Genomic DNA, 22,256 nt, shown 5'->3' with positions numbered 1-22,256 from the left:
GAGGTGCCTGCCTCTATGCTAGGCATCTGGACTTGCAGTCTTCTTGATGTCTGTTTTCCTTTTCCCAGTTGGTCATAAATACCCGAGACTGGGTTCATATGTGCTCTGAGCTCCATCCTTCAGAAAGCTCTGCATCCTCTGTGGTCAGAGCATCGCAGAGGATGAAGAGCCCTCGGAGCGACCCAGATGACTATGGCAATAACAGCAGTGCAGCCGGCTAGACCCCTCCTTCTGGGGCCCACAGACCGTGTCCCAGAGGGTCATTGTAATTCAGTTGCTAGTTTGGGTTATTTTATTGTTATGTTATGTATGTTATGTTATGTTATGTTATGTTATTTATGTTATGTTATGTTATGTTATGTTATGTTATGTTATGTTATGTTATGTTATGTATGTTACGTATGTTATGAGACACAGACCTCCTTTATGCCTTTCTTTATTATTCTTTATAGTCCCTTGGCTCATCTCTTTCTATGTTTTATGACAAAAAGTTTGTGTTCAAAACACTTAATATATTTTCTTTTTTATTGTTGCAAGTTAGATTTTGTACTTCTCACCTGTTTTGCCAGTTGAGACCCAAAATTCAGTATTTCACTATCCACTTATGCAAAACCAATTCCCCTTTAAAGAGAGCCACTACAGACTTTCCCGGTGGTCCTTTACCACGTCTCTCCCAGACATGCTGCTGATTGCATGTCCCCTCACATGGGAGTCAAGGTTCCCATAGTAAGAGTCAGCTCTCCGGACTGGAACACCTGCAGAACCCCACTTCGGTCTGCCTCTCCCCGAGCACGATCCCACGACAGTCAGTTACACCTGGCCCAGCACCAGGTCGCCCAGCACCAGGTCGCCCGCACCACCAGCTCCCAGAGGTCCTCCCACAGGCTCGACTCCTGTTCTTTCTCCCTTCACAGTACGCTGTCTTATTTCAAATAGAAAGAACAGGAGTTGCAGCCATACAATTAAACAATTTCTTCTCTGTTCTTTTGGATTTGAATAATTCTCCAGGTGTGTCAAAGAGCCTGTGTTTCTTCTAGTCCATAAATCAGGCCTTCTTTAGGAAGGAGAGGTGGCATCTTTTAGAAGCGTGCTTCTCAAACCTACATGTGCACATGAGCAACTGGGAGGCTGGGTATCATGCAGAATCTGACTTCAGTCTGGGGTAGATCTGGATGTTGCTGGTCCATGGCTTTCACTGCATAAGAAGGTCATGTAGAAAACATTTACTAAACACCTAATAGGCATCTAACACTTGGGTGATGAAAAGATAGCAACATGAAAGTTGCTGGTTGAGATTAAGTTTCCCTTAGTTGTTTACATTGTGAGATAACTGAAGTTGACACACCTTACCTATGGGAAATGTTTTGGGGTGAATTTACTCACCCTTTCTAAAGGCCCACTGTGTGTCGAAGACTGGGGGCAGAGAGGCACACTAACCGGCCACGAAGTGAAATAAGTAAATCAGAAAAAAAAAAAACTAAGATGAATCCATACATAGAAGGGACATAAAAATGAGACTCAGAGACATGAACAAGAATGTGATGGCAACAGGGGCGGGAGGTTGGGGGAGGGGGGAGGGGTGAAGAAGGAGAGAGGGGTTAGGGGAGGGGAGGGGCACAAAGAAAACCAGATAGAAGATGACAGAAGACAATTTAACTTTGGGGGAGGGGTATACAGCACAATCAAATGTCAAAATAATCTAGAGATATTTTCTCTCAACATATGTACCCTGATTTATCAATGTCACTGCATTAAATTTAATTTAAAAAAAAGATAAACAAAACAAAACAAAACAAAAAAAACAAAAACAAACAAACAAACAAAAAAAGGACTCATACTTTAGAAGCAGATGGTGGCAATATTGAGGGTGTCAGCTCTGGCAGAGGGAGCTGTGGGGCCACAAAGGAGAGCCACCTCACCTTGCAAGGGCCCTCGAGGAGACGCACCTGGCCCAACTCTGTAACATAATAGTTTCAGCACAGAGAAGAAGGGTGTGGCACACTAAGGAGCAAATATCAGGAAGGTGGGCAAGCGCAATATGTCCAGGGCATGGAGAGGGACCGGGCAGGCTAGTGGGACCAGATCATGCAGGGAGGGCCTCCTGTGTACCCCAAGACAGTGGGAGCCCAGAGGTTCTCATCCTTCAGTGTGGTGAGGGGGCTCTTAAGGAAGAAGGACTCCTTGGCCAACCACACAGATGGTTGCTGGGATGCAGAAATCAGGCCAGAGAGACCAGCTGAAAAGGATGATTATTTCTGAGTGCACTTTTAAGGAGAGAACTTCTAGAAAAGTACCTGAAGTTATATATTTATTCCAAAACCAATTCCAAATACTGGCTAGAGTTTCAGGCTAATTCCACAAGACTAAATAGACAAGGAGACAGGTCATCAATCAGGCATTCTGGGGTAGAAAAGACTCCTGCTAAGCCTTGTCAAGTGTATTTCCAAGTCTACGCTATAGTTGTCCACCTGTCCACCTCCCTGCCAAAGAGAAAAAGCCCAGGCCCTTGGGGTCAGCCAGCTTCACCCCGCCCTTTCCAAAGTCAGATCAATTATTGATCAAGTACACTGAAGAGCTGGCTTAGCTTTTCCTACAGGAAAGGCATTGATTTTGAATCATAGGGTGATAAACCCAGGAAGGTGCCCAGATTTGCTTAAAGTAACAGTTGAGCAGGGCTCAGAAAGTGGAGCTGTGTCCATCAGAAGATTTCATAATGATGTTGCCCTCACCGTAGGCTCATGCACAAGGACTTGGATAGAGAGACGAGGAAAGGATGGCTCCCTGCCCTCAGCTCTCTCCTTCACTGTCCCGCCAGGGTGTCCAAGAGTCCACCATCAGGATACCAACTTTTTTGTTCTAAAAGATGATCCCCACCAGAAATGCAAACACCTCCTGCAGGAGTCACTATTAAGCCAGGGATTAGCGAAGGGTAACCACAAGTCACATTGAGTGTTTTGTACCACTGTGAGCAAAACCCATTTTTTTGCTTAAAAAAATGGTTTTACAGCTTAAGTGTTTTTTAAAAAATCAACCCTGACTGGATAACTCAATTGATTAAGAGCATCGTCCTGAAACATAGAGGTTGAGGGTTCAATCCCTGATCAGAGCACACACAGGAACCAATCAATGTTTCTGTCTCTCTCTCTCTCTCCCTTCCTCTCTCTTTAAAATCAATAATAAGTTTTTTTTAAAAAATCGAGAGAAGAACAATACTTTGTGAAACATGAAAATTATTATATAAGATTCAAATTTTAGTGCCCATAAATAAAGTTTTATTAGTACACAGCCACACTCATTTATTTACATATGAGCTCATGACTGCTTTTACACTATAACAGTAGAGCTGAATAGTTTTATAAGAGACCAGATAGCTCTCAAAGACTAAATATTTACTATGTAGCCCTATACAGAAGTTTCCTGACAACTACATTAAGCTATTATTGTCCATTGACACCTTAGTGAGAAGTAGTTTATTGGAGTACCTAGTACAGCTTAGAAAGAATAGGACATCCAGTTGACATATGCAGACAGAGTATAAAGAAATGACCCTGCCCTGGCCGGTTGGCTCAGTGGTAGAGCGTTGGCCTGGCGTGCAGAAGTCCCGGGTTCGATTCCCGGCCAGGGCACACAGGAGAAACACCCATCTGCTTCTCCACCCCTCCCCCTCTCCTTCCTCTCTGTCTCTCTCTTCCCCTCCCGCAGCCAAGGCTCCATTGGAGCAAAGATGGCCCGGGCGCTGGAGATGGCTCCTTGGCCTCTGCCCCAGGCGCTGGAGTGGCTCTGGTCGCGACAGAGCGATGCTCCGGATGGGCAGAGCATTGCCCCCTGGTGGGCAGAGCGTCGCCCCTGGTGGGTGTGTCGGGTGGATCCCGGTCGGGCGCATGCGGGAGTCTGTCTGACTGTCTCTCCCCGTTTCCAGCTTCAGAAAAATACAAAAAAAAAAAAAAAAATGACCCTGTGAGGTAAGCAATTCTAGCCCATTTTACAGATCAGGAAAACTTAGGCTAAGAGTGATTGAATCACTTGCCCAAAATCTCACAGCTGGTAAATAACAGAGATGGAATTCAAATTCATGTCTGTCTATCCAAGAGGGCACCAAGGTGTCAGGAGGAAGGAGGCTCTCACAGGGAGGTGGGGAATTCCAAGGGCACATGTACACTGCTTCAACAGGGCATCTCAGAAAACTGTTCAGAGAGGTGCCCTTAGTCAGCTGTAACCTCTCAGTCACCTCATCTATGAAATGGAGGTGAAACTTGAAAGGGTAGCCAAAGTTGAATGAAGCAATCAGCAGCTCAGAGGTGCCCTGCCATTCATTCTCTTTCCTCTCCCTGCCGCACCAACTCACATTTCCTTGACTGAGCCTGGTCTGGTGCACTACCCCCTTTAAATTATAGCTCATTCAAAAATAAACCCATGCTTGCAGATTGTCTGTCTCTCAGCTACTATTTGCCTGAACTTAGAGTTGCCTCTGGTGATCTTAATGGGGAGAGAAACAAAACGTGAGCATGAGACTTGGGTGTTAAGCTTTAAACTCACAGGTGCTAGACTCCAGCGTAACTGCCCCGACCAGAGCAGGAAGAAGACCCCAGCGCAACTGCCCCAACCAGAGCAGGAAGAAGACCCCAGCGCAACTGCCCAGACCAGAGCAGGAAGAAGACCCCAGCGCAACTGCCCCAACCAGAGCAGGAAGAAGACCCCAGCGCAACTGCCCAGACCAGAGCAGGAAGAAGACCCCAGCGCAACTGCCCCAACCAGAGCAGGAAGAAGACCCCAGCACAACTCCCCCGACCAAAGCAGGAAGACTACCATTTTTCTGTAGGAGAATTGGGAATGAAAATTACTCACCACCTACCCTATGCCACATAACAGAATCTGGCTTTATTTGAGGTTCATCCCAGGGGTTCAGCTCCTCCATCCCCTGTGCCCTCCACCTTCAGTCTCCTGTCCTTTTAACTCTCCTCTTCATTGAGGTTCTCTCCTGTCCCTGTGCCCCTATTCCCTACCTTCCTTCCCCTCCCCCTCCATCCCTTCCCCATCCTTGCTCTGCCTCCTTCCCCTCATCCCTTATCCCAAGCATAACCCTGAACCCAACCCTGGAGAAGACAGTGGAGTGTGGGGCCGTGGCAGTCAGTACAAAGCAGTGACTATGGAGTTAGGTTGGCAGTAAGGGCTCCAGTCATCCCTGGCTCCACCACGATCTGCCCCTGGCACTGCTGAAGCCACTTCCCTGACTTAGCCCAGATCACTTCACCTGGAAAGTAAGAATCATAATCCTTGGCCATATTACTTTTTGTAGGATTGTTAAGAAGGCCACACGATGCTATGCTTTGCAAATTTTAAATCACTGAACACACACATTGAAATACACGGGATTGGATTAGACTGTGTGGCTCGACCACCGCATCCTTGGTTTTGGAGCTGAAGACTGGGACTAAAAGGAGACAGTGGGATGGGTGGGAAGAGCAGAGCCTGGGGCCAGGCACCCGGCCTCAGTCCCAGCTCAGCTCTAACCCAGTCTGCAGCCTTGGAAAAGTCTCTGCTGTCTGGTGCTGCCTCCCCACTCTAAACAGGACAGTAAGGGCTTCTAGTGAGGATGAGGTGAGAGGCGGCCTGTGGAGCACCGTGCACAGAACTACACTGTGATTCAGGGAACAGCAAGTCTTTTTAGATCCCTTGATTTCAATGTTTAAAATCACAATGAAGCATTTTTCCTGCAGATAATTGGAAAAGCCATCTCTGAGGCCTGAATTGCACTAACTCTGACAGTGTGATCTGGGCTGGTGCCTCTGGGTTTGCTCAGACCCGCCAGGCGAGCAGCCAAGCTCCTGGCAGCGGCCTCGTGGGGCACTCCTCCGTGAAGAATGACCATGTGACATCACTAACATCACCGGTCATTAAGAAGCAACAACCAGCTCAGTACAGGGTGCTGACTTACCTACTCCGTGGCGTCTTAATGTGCTTAAAGATCTGCTGGAGAAAAGCACCTGTGCTTAAGCCTGCTTCCTCCTGTCCCGCTGTGGCTCTGCTGTGAGCGCTGGAGACTGGGCCTCAGTGTCTGGATCGAATCCTCTCAGCCCTGAGTGGGAGGAGGTACGGGTGGACTGCGCATCCCCAGCAGAACTTAGTCATAATGGGAGTCAGCACTGACAGCTTTTACTATTTTCCATGTGCTGTCTAAGGGTGTTTTAACACCCTCTCATTTACTCATCATCACACCGGAAAGCTGTTTTTCCATTTTGCAGATGAGAACCTTGAGGCTAAGACTCTTGCCACACAGCTAGTAATACACAGGGCCAGCACCACCCCAGTCTTGTCTGTCTGCAGACACGGAGCTCCTGCCCTTGCATCTGCAGTGTGCCTCGAAGCAAAGGAGAACACTAGCCCCCTTTAGAGACCTGTGGAGAAAAGCTATTCTGAGGGAAATTCTGCAGTTATAATTCTCCCCTTAGGTTATAAAGAAGAGCGTCCTTGCACAGCAGGGCCGCCTTGAGAGAGGGATGGGGGTGTGGTTGTCACTCCTGCCGCAGAGGCCTACAAACGGGGACCTGCCTTCCTTCAGGATAGAAGAACCAACCTTCAGGTTTCTGAGATGACTCCTTGGGGACCAGCGAGGGGTTAGGGCTCCCTCAAGGACACACAGATGGTGAGAGGTGGAACCACGATTGGTACCCCGTCTCCTGACTGAGAACCCCACTCCCTACCCTATCTCTCTGTGGGCCTCGGTCTACCTCTGAGCCACGTGTGGTCAGCCTACTACTCCCTCTTCCAACTGACTGTTCTTTTAAATAATTGCAGCCAGCTAGAATTGTTCCCTGCAGGGAGTCAGCAAAAGGTAGGGCTTCAGAGGGTTGGCTCTAAAGCCAAAAAGATCAGGGTTCAAATCCAGGTCCCATCACACAGGAATAACTCAATGCTACCAACTGAAGGAGAAAGAATAGAAGATATTAAAGTGGCTTTAGGAGTCAAGCCAGCCTTTTGTTGCCATTTGCTGGCTGTGTGACCTTGAGTTGATTATTTGACATCTCAGTTGCCTCATTGGTGAAATGACCCCCCTACAAATTGGTAACACGTGTAAGAGGCCCAGCCAAGAGTCTAAGTGGCTTCCTTCCTGCATTCCCTGGTGGTACAGGCTTAGAAACCACTATCATCACCTGCACACCTACAGACACTTGGGTTCTAGTGATGAATGTGACACAGTGCAAGCCAGCTCGTCTCTCCTGTGGCACTTGTCCTCAACTCTAAAGTGGCCAGAATACTGCCCCCTTCTCTCCACATATATCTCCTAGGTACCTCTCGTCAAACGGCTCTTGGTGGATGGAAGGACAGGCTGGAGAGTTATGAGTCAGCTCTGGTCTGCCAGGGGCTCTGATTCCCATGGTTGAGTGTATCATGAGCCTTACAAAGCCAGTCCCAGGGCTTGGAGCATTGGTCCCACTCTACCCACACGGGGGGGGGGGGGGGGGGGGGCGCTGTGGTCAGCGCACAGCAGAGAAGCCCTCAACACTTCCATTCAACTCAAGAAACTCACTTCTACTTCTAGTCTGTGCCAGGTGGGAGGTGAGGCCCTGAGGACTGGAGCTGGAGCGGTGGATGAGGGCCAGCAGGCCGACAGGTCAGCACAGGTCAGCACAGGTCAGCACAGTGCAGGGAAGTCAGGGCAGGACGAGGCGGGAACGCAGCCCTTTCCCTGCGCGAGTGGGGAGCACAGGCACCTGGCCCTTTAGAAAGGCTTCCCAGAGGGGTGGCGGTGAAGCTGAGGCCTGCGGGGTCAGGACAGTTCACCAGGGGCACTGCCAGCGCACTGAGGGTCTGGGAAGGGGCAGAGGGGAAAGGGCCTGGGAAGGGGCAGAGGGGAGGGTCTGGGAAGGGGCAGAGGGGAAAGGGCCTGGAGGCCTATCCCCAGCAGAGTGTGGTGCTTCAATGCTGCGCCTTCGGGAACCTGTCTGCCCCTCTTCTGCTTGGCATCTCTCACCTCAGGACTGACAGAGACCAGAGCTTGGGCTGCAGAGGAAGGTTTGGAGAAAATTAGTCAGAGGTGAATGGTTTTATAGTTGTCTCCTTGTTTGTTTTCGTGACAGATATGTTGAGAGTTTGAATGCAGATGGTGGCTGAAGTAGGCAGAACTTTCCAGAAAGATTATGTAAGGCTGTGGGAATAACAACCAAAGCTTACCGGGCCCAAAGGTGGCAAGGTGGGCCTCAGCAGGGAGAGCCCTCCCCGTGGGGCCAGCCGTCCTCAGTCCCTGAGGCCTGGGTGCCCTCGGAGCATCCACAGTGGGTGTCCTTGGCGGGGAGGCTGGTGTCCACTGATCAGACCAGACAGAGCCAGGCTTCGCCGTGGGGCCGCGGGCATGGGCAAGGGGGCCCGATCGGAAGGGAAAGCTTGGCGAGGAGGCTGGTGTCCACTGATCAGACCAGACAGAGCCAGGCTTCACCGTGGGGCCGCGGGCACAGGCAAGGGGGCCTGATCGGAAGGGAAAGCTTGGCGAGGAGGCTGGTGTCCACTGATCAGACCAGACAGAGCCAGGCTTCGCCCTGGGGCCGCGGGCACGGGCAAGGGGGCACGATCGGGAGGGAAAGCTTGGCGAGGAGGCTGGTGTCCACTGATCAGACCAGACAGAGCCAGGCTTCGCCCTGGGGCCGCGGGCACGGGCAAGGGGGCCTGATCGGAAGGGAAAGCTTGGCGAGGAGGCTGGTGTCCACTGATCAGACCAGACAGAGCCAGGCTTCGCCCTGGGGCCGCGGGCACGGGCAAGGGGGCCCGATCGGAAGGGAAAGCTTGGCGAGGCTGTGGGCCCTGCAGCTGCCCAGTAGCTGCCCAGTCACACTGTAGGAAGCCTGTGTTGGGAACCTGTCTGGGGCCTCTGGAAGCCAGTGAGTGCACTCTGAGAGGTCTCTCGTTTACTCATTACTTTAAATTAATTTATTTTCCAGTGACAGTTAATGTGCAATATCATATTAGCTTCAGGTGTACAATATAGTGACTAGACATCATGCACCTTACAGAGTGATCCCCCTGTAAGCCTAGTACCCATCTGTCACCACACATAAGCTATTACATTATTATTGACTATATTCCCTATCCTGTACTTCACAGCCTCGTGACTATTTTAGTTTTTGGAGAGAGACATTGATTTGTTGTTCCACTTATTTATGCATTCATGGGATGATTCTTGTATGTGCCCTGACTGGGAATCAAGCCTGCAACCTCGGCGTATCGGGACAGCACTCAAACCAACTGAGCTAATTGGCCAGTGACCTCCTCATGACTATTTTTATAACTGATATTTGTATTGTTTATACCTTTTTACCTTCTACCCGCCATTCCTCCAACCATCCTCTCATCTGGCAACCATCAATTTGTTCTCTGTAGCAATGAATTTGTTTGTTCTGTTTCTTCATATGTGTTTTAGATTCCGCATATGGCATTTGGTATTTGTCATCTGGTGTTTGTCTTTCTCTGACTGACTTATTTCACTTAGCCTAATACCCTCTAGGTTCATCCATGTTGTGGCGAATGGTAAGATTTTATTCATTTTTATGAGTGATATTCCACTGCATATAGGCACTACATCTTCTTTACCCATGCGTCTATCGATGGACACTTGCGTTGCTTTCATATCGTGGCGCTGTGAATAACGCTGCAGTGAACACAAGGGTGCATATATCTTTTCAAACTAGTGTTTTGGATTTCCTTGCCATCAAGGCAGTGTGATTGTCAGGCAATAGTTTGGTTCTATTTTTCTGTTTTTGTGCTTTGGTCAATAGCTTTGTGCGTTGTCTGCATTTTAGATTACTTTCTCAGGAGTGTGTTACCTGACCCAAAGTATAAGGGCATTTTGAGACCCAAGATATGTTTTGCCAATTCTTGTTCTAACTGCGCTGGCTTACTTGGCCCTCCGCAGTGTGAGGGATGCCTCTCTTCACCCTCGTGCACGTGGACTCTCGGGTTTCCAGTGTTGCTGACGGACTCCGCGGAGTTGTACCATATTTTCTAAAGAGATGTTAACGTGGTTCCAACTGTAGACTGTCATTCAGTGAAATGAAAAGTCCTGCTTTTACACTCTAACATCACTTGCAGTCATGGTCCTTCTATTTTTTTTTTAAAAAGGTCAGTTTTGCAATTGTGCACAACTGATGTATAGATTAAAGAGATTTACATTACTGGAGTATGAAAAGTATATATAAGCCATCTTTATAAAAAGACTGAAAATGTGCACATGAAAAACTATACTCTTGCATTGTACGTGCCTTCCAAAGCCATAAAAGTAAAAATTCTCCAAGAAGAATGGCTACTTCATCTTTTGCTAATCATACATTTGTCCCAAGATGAGAAAATTGCCTGGAAAATGCTCATGTTTATTGGACATAAGAGAGAAGAGTTTCTATAAATCCTAAAGAAAGTAGCCTAGTTGGGTGAGGTTATGATTGCCCCCTTGGGAGAATTATCTTCCAGAAGGGCGTCTCTGAAATTGCCTGGTTTCCGTACCTCTCAGCATCGATTCTGGGTATATGTTCCTGTTTGGGAACTGAGAAGCGCATGAGCTGTGGGCATGGAAGAGGATGAAGGGGTTGGGGAGGAAGCAGCAGCCAAGCTTCGGGCAGGGGTCCTGGTTTCTGAACACCACAGGGTTCACTTCAGCGGCAGCACTGGCTGCTGCCCACCTGCCCACGAGAGAGCTTGAAGCTAGGGTGAAAGGGGAGGTTGCAGGCTTTAAAGAAATGTTACCCGACACTAGAAGCTTGTTGGCCAGCTAAGGTACTTAGACCAGCATTGCAGAACCCTGGAGAAGAGAGATGTTCCCCTCACAACACCTAGACAGCCAGGATTGGGGTGCGGTGTCCCGCATGGGGCAGAGCAAAAGTTGGATCTCTGTGCAGATCCAAGGGCCTAGATAAGCGGTGTGCAATGAACCCCAAACCCAGCCCAGTAGAATGGCAGCGACGTCTTCAATTCAGAGGGGCTGAGCTGAGCAGGAGAATCCACAAGGAATGCAACAAGAAGCAAGTCCAACCGGAGCAAGAGTGTCGGGGCAGTTCCCTGAGCCCCAGAATCTGGACACAGGCACGTTTCCCGGGCACCCTTGCCATTCGCTCCCCAAACATTTAATGCGAACCCACTATGTTCCAGGAATTGTACCAGACACTGGGAATTTAAAGCCAAATAAATGGACACAGTCCTTGTTCTTGTGGCACTTCTGCTGGGAGCAGGAGGCGGGGCTGGGTGGGAGTTGTAGACAAACAAGCACAGAAATGAATGAACTGTTAGAAACCAGCGTGGTGCCCTCAATGACAGATGATGCTATGAGAAGGGGGAGGCAATAAATGACCTAGGCCAGGGGTCCCCAAACTTTTTACACAGGGGGCCAGTTCACTGTCCCTCAGACCGTTGGAGGGCCGGACTATAAAAAAAAACACAACTATGAACAAATCCCTATGCACACTGCACATATCTTATTTTAAAGTAAAAAACCAAAATGGGAACAAATACAATATTGAAAATAAAGAACAAGTAAATTTAAATCAACAAACTGACCAGTATTTCTTTTTTATTTTTTGAGTTTTTAATTTTATTTTTAATGAGGCGACATCAATAAATCAGGATACATATATTCAAAGATAACATGTCCAGGTTATCTTGTCGTTCATTTATGTTGCATACCCATCACCCAAAGTCAGATTGTCCTCTGTCACCTTCTATCTAGTTTTCTTTGTGCCCCTCCCCCTCCCCCTTTCCCTCTCCCTCTCTCCCCTCCCCCCGTAACCACCACACTCTTATCAATGTCTCTTAGTCTCAATTTTATCTGACCAGTATTTCAATGGGAACTATGCTCGTCTCACTGACCACCAATGAAAGAGGTGCCCCTTCCGGAAGTGTGGCGGGGGCCGAATAAATGGCCTCAGGGGACCGCATGTGGGGTGGGCCGTAGTTTGGGGACCCCTGTCCTAGACTGACTCCAAGTCGACACTCTGTTTTGTTTACATGGGGAGCCCAAAGTCATCAATGTGTGGGAGGCACAGAGTGCAGCCAAGGAGGACGGAATAAGGCTCAAGAGAGGGCGGGACCTGCGGGAGTGCCCACCCGTCTCACCACTGGGAGCCCCGAGCTCCAGGATGGTCAGGTGAGGAGAGGAGACGCAGCACAGCAAGCCGAGCACCTTCTTCCTTCATGATCCCTGGAGGGGACTTTCCTGCAGCTCAAGGAGGAACAGCCACAGGCGGAACAGGGCTGACCGAGCCCACCTCCTGAATCAATATAAGCGCAAACACTTTTGCACAGTCATGGTTAAGTGCTATTCATATGAACTTCCCAAACTGCCTCTCTCAGGGAACAGTGCAGATTTGGGGCCATCCTGATTCAGATCCAGTCTCTGTTATGACCCTGGTTAGAATCTTCCGCACAGGAAGGGTGGGGACTGAGCACCCAGGCAGAGGGACAGCCTTGAGGTTAATTTCTAGGCATGACAATATTTGCCCCCCCTTCTTTTTTGTAGTTAATTAATGTATCTCTTTTTAGTAGAAATTAAAAGGTAGTAAAATGCTCTCGTGAAAATAAAATACAGTGAATGGAAAGGAGTCAGGAATAAAAGAAGACTTCTTCCTTTTGAGTTGAGGATTGACTTCAGAGTTTGTGTTTTGTTTCTTGTTAAAGTGTGCTCATGTCTAATTGTTTTTAATTGGAAAAGAAAAAAAATCACATAATTTACTGCTCAAAACTACATGTGCCTATTATATGTTGGGCACAGGGTTAAGTGGTTTGCATTTATTATCTAACATAAACTCTATCCACAATTCTGATAGAGACTGATAATTATCACCAGCGTTTGCTGAGTAAATTCAGATGCAGGAGGACATGACTGGCCCACAGTACATGGTAACAGGTGGCAGAGCTGGATCACAGCTAGGTTTGACTCCAAAGCCTGAGCTTCTCCCTTTGAGGTAATTAATTAATATCCCCATTCTACAGGGGAAGAAACTGAGGTTCGAAAAAGTTATGGAACATGCCCAATCTTATTCAGCTGGAAAGGCAGGATCAGCTATTTGTGGGTCCAAGTGCAAAATGCAACTAGAGCTGCTCCTTGTTTTAAAATTATTAAGAATGTTAAGGCAGTGGCAGCAGAGCATTAGACCAACCATAGGGCCCTCCTGACCGTGGAGCTGGTCTTGGAGCCAGGATTGGATGCCCAGCCTCTCCCAATCTTTACTGCCTCCTAACTCCTTCTAGCTGGAAGTCCCACCTCATGATTGCAGACCCAAGACAGCAATTTCGGAAATGTGAAAAGAAAATCTGGAATAATGATAAAAATGATACAAAAATAATCAAAGTAGTAGTAACACCAGGTCTCTGTTCTTGGTGCTTTACATACTTTTTCTCCAATTCCCAAAGAAACTATGCAAGCTAGATTTGTATTATCCTCATTCTGCGGATGAGAAAATGAGACTCAGAGAGGTTTGGTGATTCACCCAAAGCCACACAGCCAAGGATAATCAGAGCCGAGGTGGAAGCCTGAGTCTCTCCAGCTGCAGAGTTAACATTCTTCAGTGTAACTAAATTGAAGTGTATGCCCCATTGTGTGACCCTGTCAAAGGTGGCCTTCTACATGGAGTGCTCAAGAGGTGGCTATCAGGAGTGTTCTGATGTTCTGAAAATGAATACCAGTTCTAACCCCGCTGCCAAGTGACCTTTCCAAAGCACAGTCTGGATACTTCATGGCCTCATAAACAGCCATTTATGGCTCTTCACTGGCCCTGCAGCAAAATCCAAACCTCTTAGCCAGCATTCATCATCTGACTTCTGCATACTTCTCCAGCTCCTCTCTCTCTCCTCACCCACCTCCAATTCAGATGCACGGATGGCCATGGAGATAAAAGTGCTTACTGCTGAGCGAAGATAGTTCCCTAACTCCTCCCAATAGGAAAGGAAATCTCGTGATGCCCAAATCAAAGTCATGAATCTTTTGGAGAAAGTCTTGAAAGATGCCATGGTTGATGCCTGCAGAGATGGGTTAGGAGGCCAGCCGCCTGAGCCGTCCCTGTTCAGGGAGGCCCCCTGCCCAGCCATCCCAGTCCCCAGCATCACCGCTTGCCCTGTATGACTCCAGCAATGTCCTAGAATCCTGATGCCTCTTCAGCTGCTGAATGCTGAGTTAGAAAGAGCTGGAGGCCCCTGAACATGCATGTTGTGACACACTAGTGTCTTTTCCTTTCATGCAGAATTTCAACAGTGGACCTGAACGTCTTGGATTACAAGAGTCCTCAAAGCCTGTGCTTTCCAAAAGTCTCAGATGAGCTTTTTCCCACCTCCTAGTATTTAGTATGAGAATTCCAAGTGGTTAATATTCTCCTGGTAAGAAAGCATATGTTCCCCAAATTTAGTGGAAGTTATAATAAAATCACCATGTTTCTAAATCTTTAATCCACAGAGACGGATTTGAATTCCCGAAGGCATTCCAGTGTTAGCTCTTTCAGAAACACTTACAGTATAATTGAGCCTGGTTATTAAAACAATAGGTGGTCTGTTTCCTATCTCTTCACTGGATAAGGAAAATTGAACCATAATTCATAAGTAGTCTCTAGGCCCTTTATAAACCAAAAAGATTTTGTTTCCAAGCAGGACAGCTTTGAGAAGTCTAGGAAGCTTGGGAATCAAGGAAGGGAATGTTCCCATCGTGAGACCTCAAGAGGAAGATCTCTGTGCTGGCCCATCGGCCTGAAATGCTCACAGCAAGCCCATAAGGAAGTGTAATTGTATTACATCTACAGCTGAGGCAATGGAAGCCTAAAGGTGACAACTGCTTGGCAGAGGTCTCAGGACCTGCATTTAGGGGAGTTGAGATTCGAGGCCAGAGCTGTCTACTCTTCAGTGTTGAAGCAGCCACTGGTCCCTACAAACTGCTCCCAGGGTCAAGCAGCCACACTTCTGGATCCTTTGCCAACATCAGAGATGATCACCTTTTTCTTTTTTATATCAGTATAAATTGAAAGTTCAAAAATAAATGTATAAAAATTGCCATTGTTTTCAGTTCTGGCAAACCCTCAGAATTATGGAGGAGTTATTTTAAAAGAGCTGTGTGGCCTTGGGGCAAAGTCACATCAACTCTCAGCCATGGTTTTGTCATCTGTGCAATTACGATAACACCCACTCACTAGGATCCTGGGAGGATTAAATGGAAAAAAAAATGTAAAAGAGCTTAGCACCTTGTCAGTGCTTAATAATTGTCAGTCCTCTTATTTCCTGCAATAAATATTATTTATTTATTTATTTATTTATTTATTTATTTATTTATTTATTTATTTTTAGTAAGAGGAGAAGAGACAGACTCCCACATGTGCCCTGATCGGGTCCACCTGGCAAGCCCACTAGGGGGCATTGCTCCATTCCTCAGCAACAGAGCTCTTCTTAGTGCCTAAGGTGGAGGCCATGGAGCTATCGTCAGTACCTGGGGCCAGCTCGCTTCTATTGAGCAATGGCTGCAGGGGTGGGGGGAGAGAAAGAGAGAAAGAAAAGTGAGGGGGGGGGCAGAGAAAAGATAGGTGCATCTCCTGTGTGCTCTGACTGGGAATTGAACCTGGGACATCCACACACCAGACCGATGCTCTACCACTGAGCCAACCAGCCAGGGCCTAAATATTATTGAATAAATGATATTGTTAACACTAATATATCTATTAAGCATGTCCCTTGTGTTTGGTACTAAAACAAATCTGAATTAATCCCCCCACATCCTGGGGGTACCACTTTTATAGAAGAGGAAACTGAGGCTCCAGGAGGGTAAGAGATTTGTCCAATGTTCCACAGGAATTGGGAAGACTGAGATTTGAACCTAGACATGCTGAATTTAGGGGGCATACTTTTAACCATTATGCCATCCTATCCTCCTGGAAATAAGAATGAATAGACATTCCACATGGCCAAGGCTGGACTTGATGACTTGCTTTTGCTCTCTTAATCCCCATCCCAACTCCTTCCTGGAAAATGAAAGATGTTTATGTGAGTTTCCTACTGTTTTAAGGATGCTACACTTAGAAAGCTTCATTGATTTCTTTTACTACATGGTTGCAATATTGCCTGCTCCTTATAAACCCTCTAAACTAAGCAAGCCTCATGAGGTCACCAAAGTAAGTGATAGATGGGATGTTCCTAGAAACTCTTTTTGTTTCTGATTTCCCCCAGGGAGGGCCTTGCTCCTCTAGCCACAGAGTGACGAGGGGAATAAACTTTGCTCTGACTGCCTTCACTGATTTTCCTTCATTATCTATCTGTTTCTTTATTTACACCTCTTCTAAAAAGGATTTGAGGTAGAGTTTCTCATCAGAGATAATCACCAAAATATCTAGATGAGAAAGAAATACCTTTAGTGCCCTCAGAATAAAGGGAAGCAATGCCAAGGATGTCTTGGGCTTCTCCCTCAGCAGAGGCTTCCAGAAGGGGGTGTGTGGCATCCCTGATGCTGGAGGAAGCAGGAGGGCCTCAAGGCTGGTGCTGCAGGGCTCACACCGAGGCCCCAGACACAGAACCGCTTTCTCCATTTTTTTTTTATCTGCATCTCTAAAGAAAGGGAGAATCAAAGGAGAGAGGAGTAAAAGAGGGAAGGAAAAGAGACCTCCTCGATGCCATGTCTTGTTCTTAGGAAGCAAATCCTTCCATCATCAGTTCTGAACCAGTAGCCCTGCTGAGAACAAAGAGAACCAAGTCTGTCATGAGAGAGATGGTTCTGGGAACTGAGGGTAGGGGCTGCGGACAGGCCAGGGGTTCTGTCTGTGGCTCAAGAAGGGCTGCCCTGGCTGCAGTCAAGGTCAGGTGTCTGGGGCTCCCCCGCTGCACCTGGCTAATATTTCCTGTGCTCTGAACTAGGTGTGAAAGACTCAGAAATAAACATCACAAAACCTGCCTTTAAAGATTTCCCAGTTAGTGAAGGAGGCAGACACACAAATGGATAATTTTAATGTGATACCTTATAGGACTCATTAACACTTTTTACCACTATCTAGTGAGTATCTGCTCTGTGCCAGGCATTGTGTAGCATGACAGGATTCAAAGTAACCATGAAGCTTGGCATCTAATGCCATAGTCTACAGTTTAGGATGCTGTGAGAGCACAGAGGAGGGCTTCTATTCAGACTTGAAAAAATCCTGAAACTTTACATGGAGATAACAAGACAGAAGGAGATAGAAAAAGAGCTCCATGCAGAAGAAAGCACATGATCAAATGCACAATGCCATGAACTATTTTGTACCTAGGACACGACAAGACTGGATGTGTGTGCACTGCTTATAGTATTGTGACTTTCAGATACATCCTCCAAAAATCCCTCCCGTCCTCCAGTGGTTTGGCCTTAAGAGTGAACTTGAGCCTTTGGAGCATGGGCTATTGCAGCTCCCTAGGGAGGTAATAGTCCAGTCCAGACACGGTTCCTGGGGGCTGTGAGGAAAAACACATACTTTATTCTCTTTTCTATATAGTCACTCTCATCCAAATATTCTCCCCGGCAAGTTCCCTGGAGATGAACCTCACAACTCTGCTTTGCAAGCTCTGCTCATGGGGAGCCCTGAGAAAACACCTTGAAGAGCAGCAGGTTAATGTGGGGGTTCAGGAAGAAACCCAGATTACATGGTTGTCAAGCATGTGACAAGGTTGCAGTGCAGGGATACTGCCTTTGTGGACCAAACATCTTTCCTCTCCCAGAACAACATCGAACAGGGCTCTACTGTATGCCGGGCACACATTGTCACACTTGGTCCTCATCCCAACTCTCTAAAGTCAATGCATTGGCCCCTATTGTGCTGATGAGGTGTCTGAGGCTTGGAGACTTTCATTTAACCTGCCCAAGATCTTTCTGACCTGACAGAGTCAAGCCGAGATTATTGCTGCATCTGCTTCAAGTGTGCTTTCTGAGGCTTTCCACACACAATTCCTTGACATTCAGGCCTCAGCTCAGATGGGAGCCCTGGATCTAAAGAGGTCCTCTCTGTTGCCGCTTTTCCTTTCATAGCACTGACCCTCTCTGGTGGACAGCACAGGCTTACTCATCGTCTGCCTCTCTCGCTCAGCTTTACAAGGCAAGGCCCTGTCTTGACTTCTTTACTGCTCAATACATGCTCCAAGCAGAGCTCCTTGGAAACCCCCAACAAGTGGTTGCTTAGGGAACAAAGCTGGCTGGCTGGCCCCTAAGCTTGGCCCTCTCCACTCCACTGGTACGGCTCCAGCTGGTGCCCAGTGGCCCACTGGGATCTTGTGAGGAGCCCTCTGGTGGCTGCAGACTCATAAATGCAGGACTTCATGATTTTCTCACAGGTGAGGGCAAGCGGGTCCATAGACTTTTATTTTTACTTCAGCGAAAGGATACCATCCAGCAACATTCTATATGGCAAACATTTGAGATTCATAAACTAATAGTATCCATAACAAACATTTCTTGGTGATTCAAATTCACTCTTCTTTCTACCCACAAGTCGGCCTTTGGGCAGCGCAGACCTCTCTGGTGTGCGTCCTCACAGAGCGTGGGATGTTCACTGTTGTCAGTAAGCATCATTCTCTCACTGTGAGCGTTGCCTTGAATTGGCTCTGACGTTCAATCACTGGTATTGCTGTTTCCATCAGTTCCTGTGTACACTCACTCTTAGTGTTTATCTTTGGTGATTGCTCTGTTTCGTGTGGTGCCATTTTAACTGTGATTTTATTCTTCTCCAATGCTTTCTTGTTTCCACATTGTTTTTCCACTAAAAACAGCGAGGACCACCAGCCTTACTTAAGTAGGTCACAGTCCTGAATGTTTGGGAAAGAATCATTGTACCCTACCTCACGACCTCCTGTGACCTTTCATCTACCGAGCTGCTGCTTTTTGTTGTATGATAAGGCACATACATTCCTAAAAGCCACCACACTAGGCAAAATGGGGAAAATGAGGCAAGGGGCACAACTCTCAGAAACATCATCAGTGACACATAAGAAAAAGAATGAAAGAAGAAAAAGATTATCACAGTTTTACATGGGTTAAATGGCTAAGATACATGTAAGTACTTGAATAAATATGGCGCTTTCCCTTGAAGAGCCCTGGCCTCTGCTCATGGACGTAGGAAGGGAGGCGCCTTGGGTTATTGTGACCCGGCGGAAGGAGGGTGGGCCGAAAGGGATGGAAGGTTACAACCACAAGTGCGGTGGGTGCGGCTCCTAACACAAGGGGAGCTGAGCAGCCGGTAGATACTGAGATGTGTACGTGTGCACGTTGTGTACATTCTCAAGCGGCTCACTGCAGCTGACTGCAGTTTCCTGCGTTCACCTAGTGTTTCTTGGGAAGGCAAGTTTGCATAGGCAACTTTGCATAAGCAAGTGTGAAAGTCCTGTTATCCTCAAAACTGTTCCCTAATATATCATTTGTACTGGAACAAATCCAAATATTCAAAACAAGTATAGCAGAGCTGGCTGTGCCCGATTTACTTTAACCCTTTCCTTGTCTATTCAGACTGGACCAAGAGGATCGAGTACCAGCCCGGCGCGGGGAGTGTGCCCCTGTTTCCCAGCATCCACCTGGAGACGTGCGACGGGGCCGTGTCCTCCATCCAGATCACCACGGAGCTGCAGACCAACTACATCGGGAAGGGGTGTGACCGGGAGACCTACTCTGAGAAGTCCCTTCAGAAATTATGTGGTAGGCTTTTCTGTGGTGTTTTAAAAAATTGATTGCTATTCAACGATATACACAAAGCATATTTTATTATCTTATGAAAGAATCAACCCTTCCACCACATTGGTATGTGTAACCCCTGGATGAATATAAATTTATTTAGGGAGGTTAAAGGGTCAGAAGGCACAGCATTTGGTATCAGCACACCTGATCAGAACCCCCATTTACAGATTGTGTGTCTGTGGGCAGGTGAGGTGACAGAGCCTCCACTCTTCATCGCTAAAAGAGGGATTAATGACAAGGTGTTTAGCACGGGGCCTGAAGAAACATTGGTTTCCTGGGCTGTGTTGGTTTACAGACAAGCACTTGGCCAGCGGCCAATCAGAAGAGTGCCCTCAGTCACTTGGGAAAAGGTTGCCCTCCTCCCTACAAGACCAGCTACATAATTTGCAGGGCCAAAGCAAATGAAACTGCAGGATTCTTGGTCAAAAAATCACAAAGAATTTTAATAATAAAACCACAGAGCATTAAACCCAGCTGGGGTCCTGTGTGACTGCTTAGGTCGCATGCTGGGGAAGCCTGGCTGCCCACATCAAAGAAGAAGGGTTTGGGCAGGGAAGGGGTGGGGGGAGGTGGGCAAAGTGAAGGTGTCCTCCCAGTGCTGTCAGGGCTGGGAGTGGAGCCACGGGGAGGAGCAGGCCAGGAGCAGGCCGGGAACTAGGCAGCAGGGCCCAGGGAGGGGTGCTGCATGAGGAAATTGCTTCATTGAGCGCCTGCTGCGTGCAGCCTGCCAGACTGCGCGTGCATTACTTTAATTCTCTCATCTTCTCTGTGAGAAGGGTGTTATTCATCCAACTTGAAAGATGCAAAACTTGAGGCCCAAGAAAGGAAACAGGAGTTGTTCAAGGTCACACAGATAGAAAGTGACAGAGCCAGAATTTGAAGGTAGGTCTGTCAGAAGGAGAGCCTCTCTAGCTGGGTATCTGTGACGCGAGGCCAGGCCTCGGGAGCTAGGACGTGGATCTGTCATCAGCCTCTAGAGTGAGAGGACGCACTAGACTCAGTAGACAGGACAGCTGGTGCGTGGTTGGGCCTCCTTCATCCCCACGATATAGTTTATTCTTCTTTGTTCTCCTCAGAAATACTCAGGAAGGCATTTTGACTCTGTAGCAGTGCTGTGGGAGCTTAGTCTTACACTGGGCTTGTATTTGAGGGTAACTACATTTCTAGCCTGGCACCCCCTCCTGGAGGCCCCTCCACTACTGTCTGTAAGGCTGGTGGCCGTGCCATACAGGTTCTCATTGGATACAGGCAGACGGTAAAGGTCGGCCATTCCGTTTATTAGAGTCTTGTAATGGTGGACAAGCAAGCAGGCAGGAAAAACCGTCTCTCTCTCAGGGCTGAAGAACAAACAGGCCAAGGAAGGAAAAACCCTTCTGGGGCAAACAATAACAAAAAACAGCCCCTCCCAATGGCAGCAGGCCATCTGCAATCTACAATCTGCCTCCCTGAGGGCAAGCACCTGCAGCCTTACGTAGACTATACACAGGAGGTGCTGCCCCATGCTCATGCATCAATCAGGCAAAGTGCAAGTGAGCAAGCCTAACGCACTTGTTTGCCCAACACTGTCTTTGAATCTTTTTTCCCCCTCATACATACACACATACACACACACCTTCACCCACACTGCTGCTATTGCTCAAAGAGCCGTGTGAAACTTTTAGACCTGAATGTGAAATAAACCCTGCTTGGGTACCATCGTGTTCCATTTATCATGCCATCAGGCCGGCAAAGAAGGCCTGTGGGAACCCAGACTTCTCCAGAACGATGCAGCTGAGCAGGGGAATCGCCACACTGTTAATATCCAAGCATCTCTTGCAAAAATGGATATAAAGGGCCCGCTGTATTCAGAAAACTGCCTCCAGTCCTCTCCCCCACTCTGCATACCAAGAAGCTGTCTCAGACGATATCTCACTTGGAATGAATTTACCATTTCGCTCCCCATGCACCTAAATTATAGTCCACCCGACCCCACGGCCACCCATGGGCAGCAGTCATTTCCTAAACTGCTCCAGGTTACAGGGAGATGATGGAATCAGCTTGTTAAAGATCGGATGGGCCCAAGGGCACGCACTTGTGATTTGATTCTGAATGTTGCTGCAGAGATGAGGAGATACGGAGAGTGAGAAGGGTTTTCCGAGGGAAGAGGCTTTAGAACAAAATTCCATCTGGTGTTAACCCAGCTCATTCCTCTGGGCTGCCAGCTCACTTTGCAGGAGGGCAGATTAATTCAGTCAGGAAAGCAGTTTTCCCCCGAGGTACATGCACGATTATCTGGTGCTGGGAGAGACCCTTTGTTGAGAGACAGCTGGGTGTCTTTCTGGTGACCTACCTTGTAGTGCCACCCTCCATACTGATGGGAACGCTGTCCGAGTTACCCTGATGGACAGAGCCACCCTGCCTCCATATGACGAGTCGGAATCTTGAACTCCACCGCGGCGGAGCTCAGTAAACAGGGCAGCAGCAAAGACGTGAGACTCCGGTGCGGGTCTGGCGCTAAGGTCTCCTTCCGAAGGAGGCAGCTCCTCGGGCCCCGTGATTTCTACCCGCTGTGTGGGAAATGCAGGCTAGA

The 22,256-nt window shown here is 47.9% G+C and overlaps 1 protein-coding gene across 2 annotated transcripts in view; it reads left to right on the top strand.

Moving 5' to 3' along the window:
- The window catches only part of CLSTN2 (calsyntenin 2), a 662,061-nt gene that overhangs the window by 523,279 nt on the left and 116,526 nt on the right, over positions 1-22,256 (top strand). For both annotated transcript variants that reach the window (XM_066244545.1, XM_066244544.1), the window contains exon 6: positions 19,463-19,648. In XM_066244545.1, the coding sequence (XP_066100642.1) occupies positions 19,463-19,648 (186 nt within the window). The remainder of the gene's footprint in view (positions 1-19,462; positions 19,649-22,256) is intronic.

Source organism: Saccopteryx bilineata, chromosome 10 (genome assembly GCF_036850765.1).
Source record: "Saccopteryx bilineata isolate mSacBil1 chromosome 10, mSacBil1_pri_phased_curated, whole genome shotgun sequence".
NCBI classification, from domain to species: domain Eukaryota; kingdom Metazoa; phylum Chordata; class Mammalia; order Chiroptera; family Emballonuridae; genus Saccopteryx; species Saccopteryx bilineata.
Note: the sequence above shows the minus strand (reverse complement) of the source record. Positions and strands in the feature narration are given on the sequence as shown.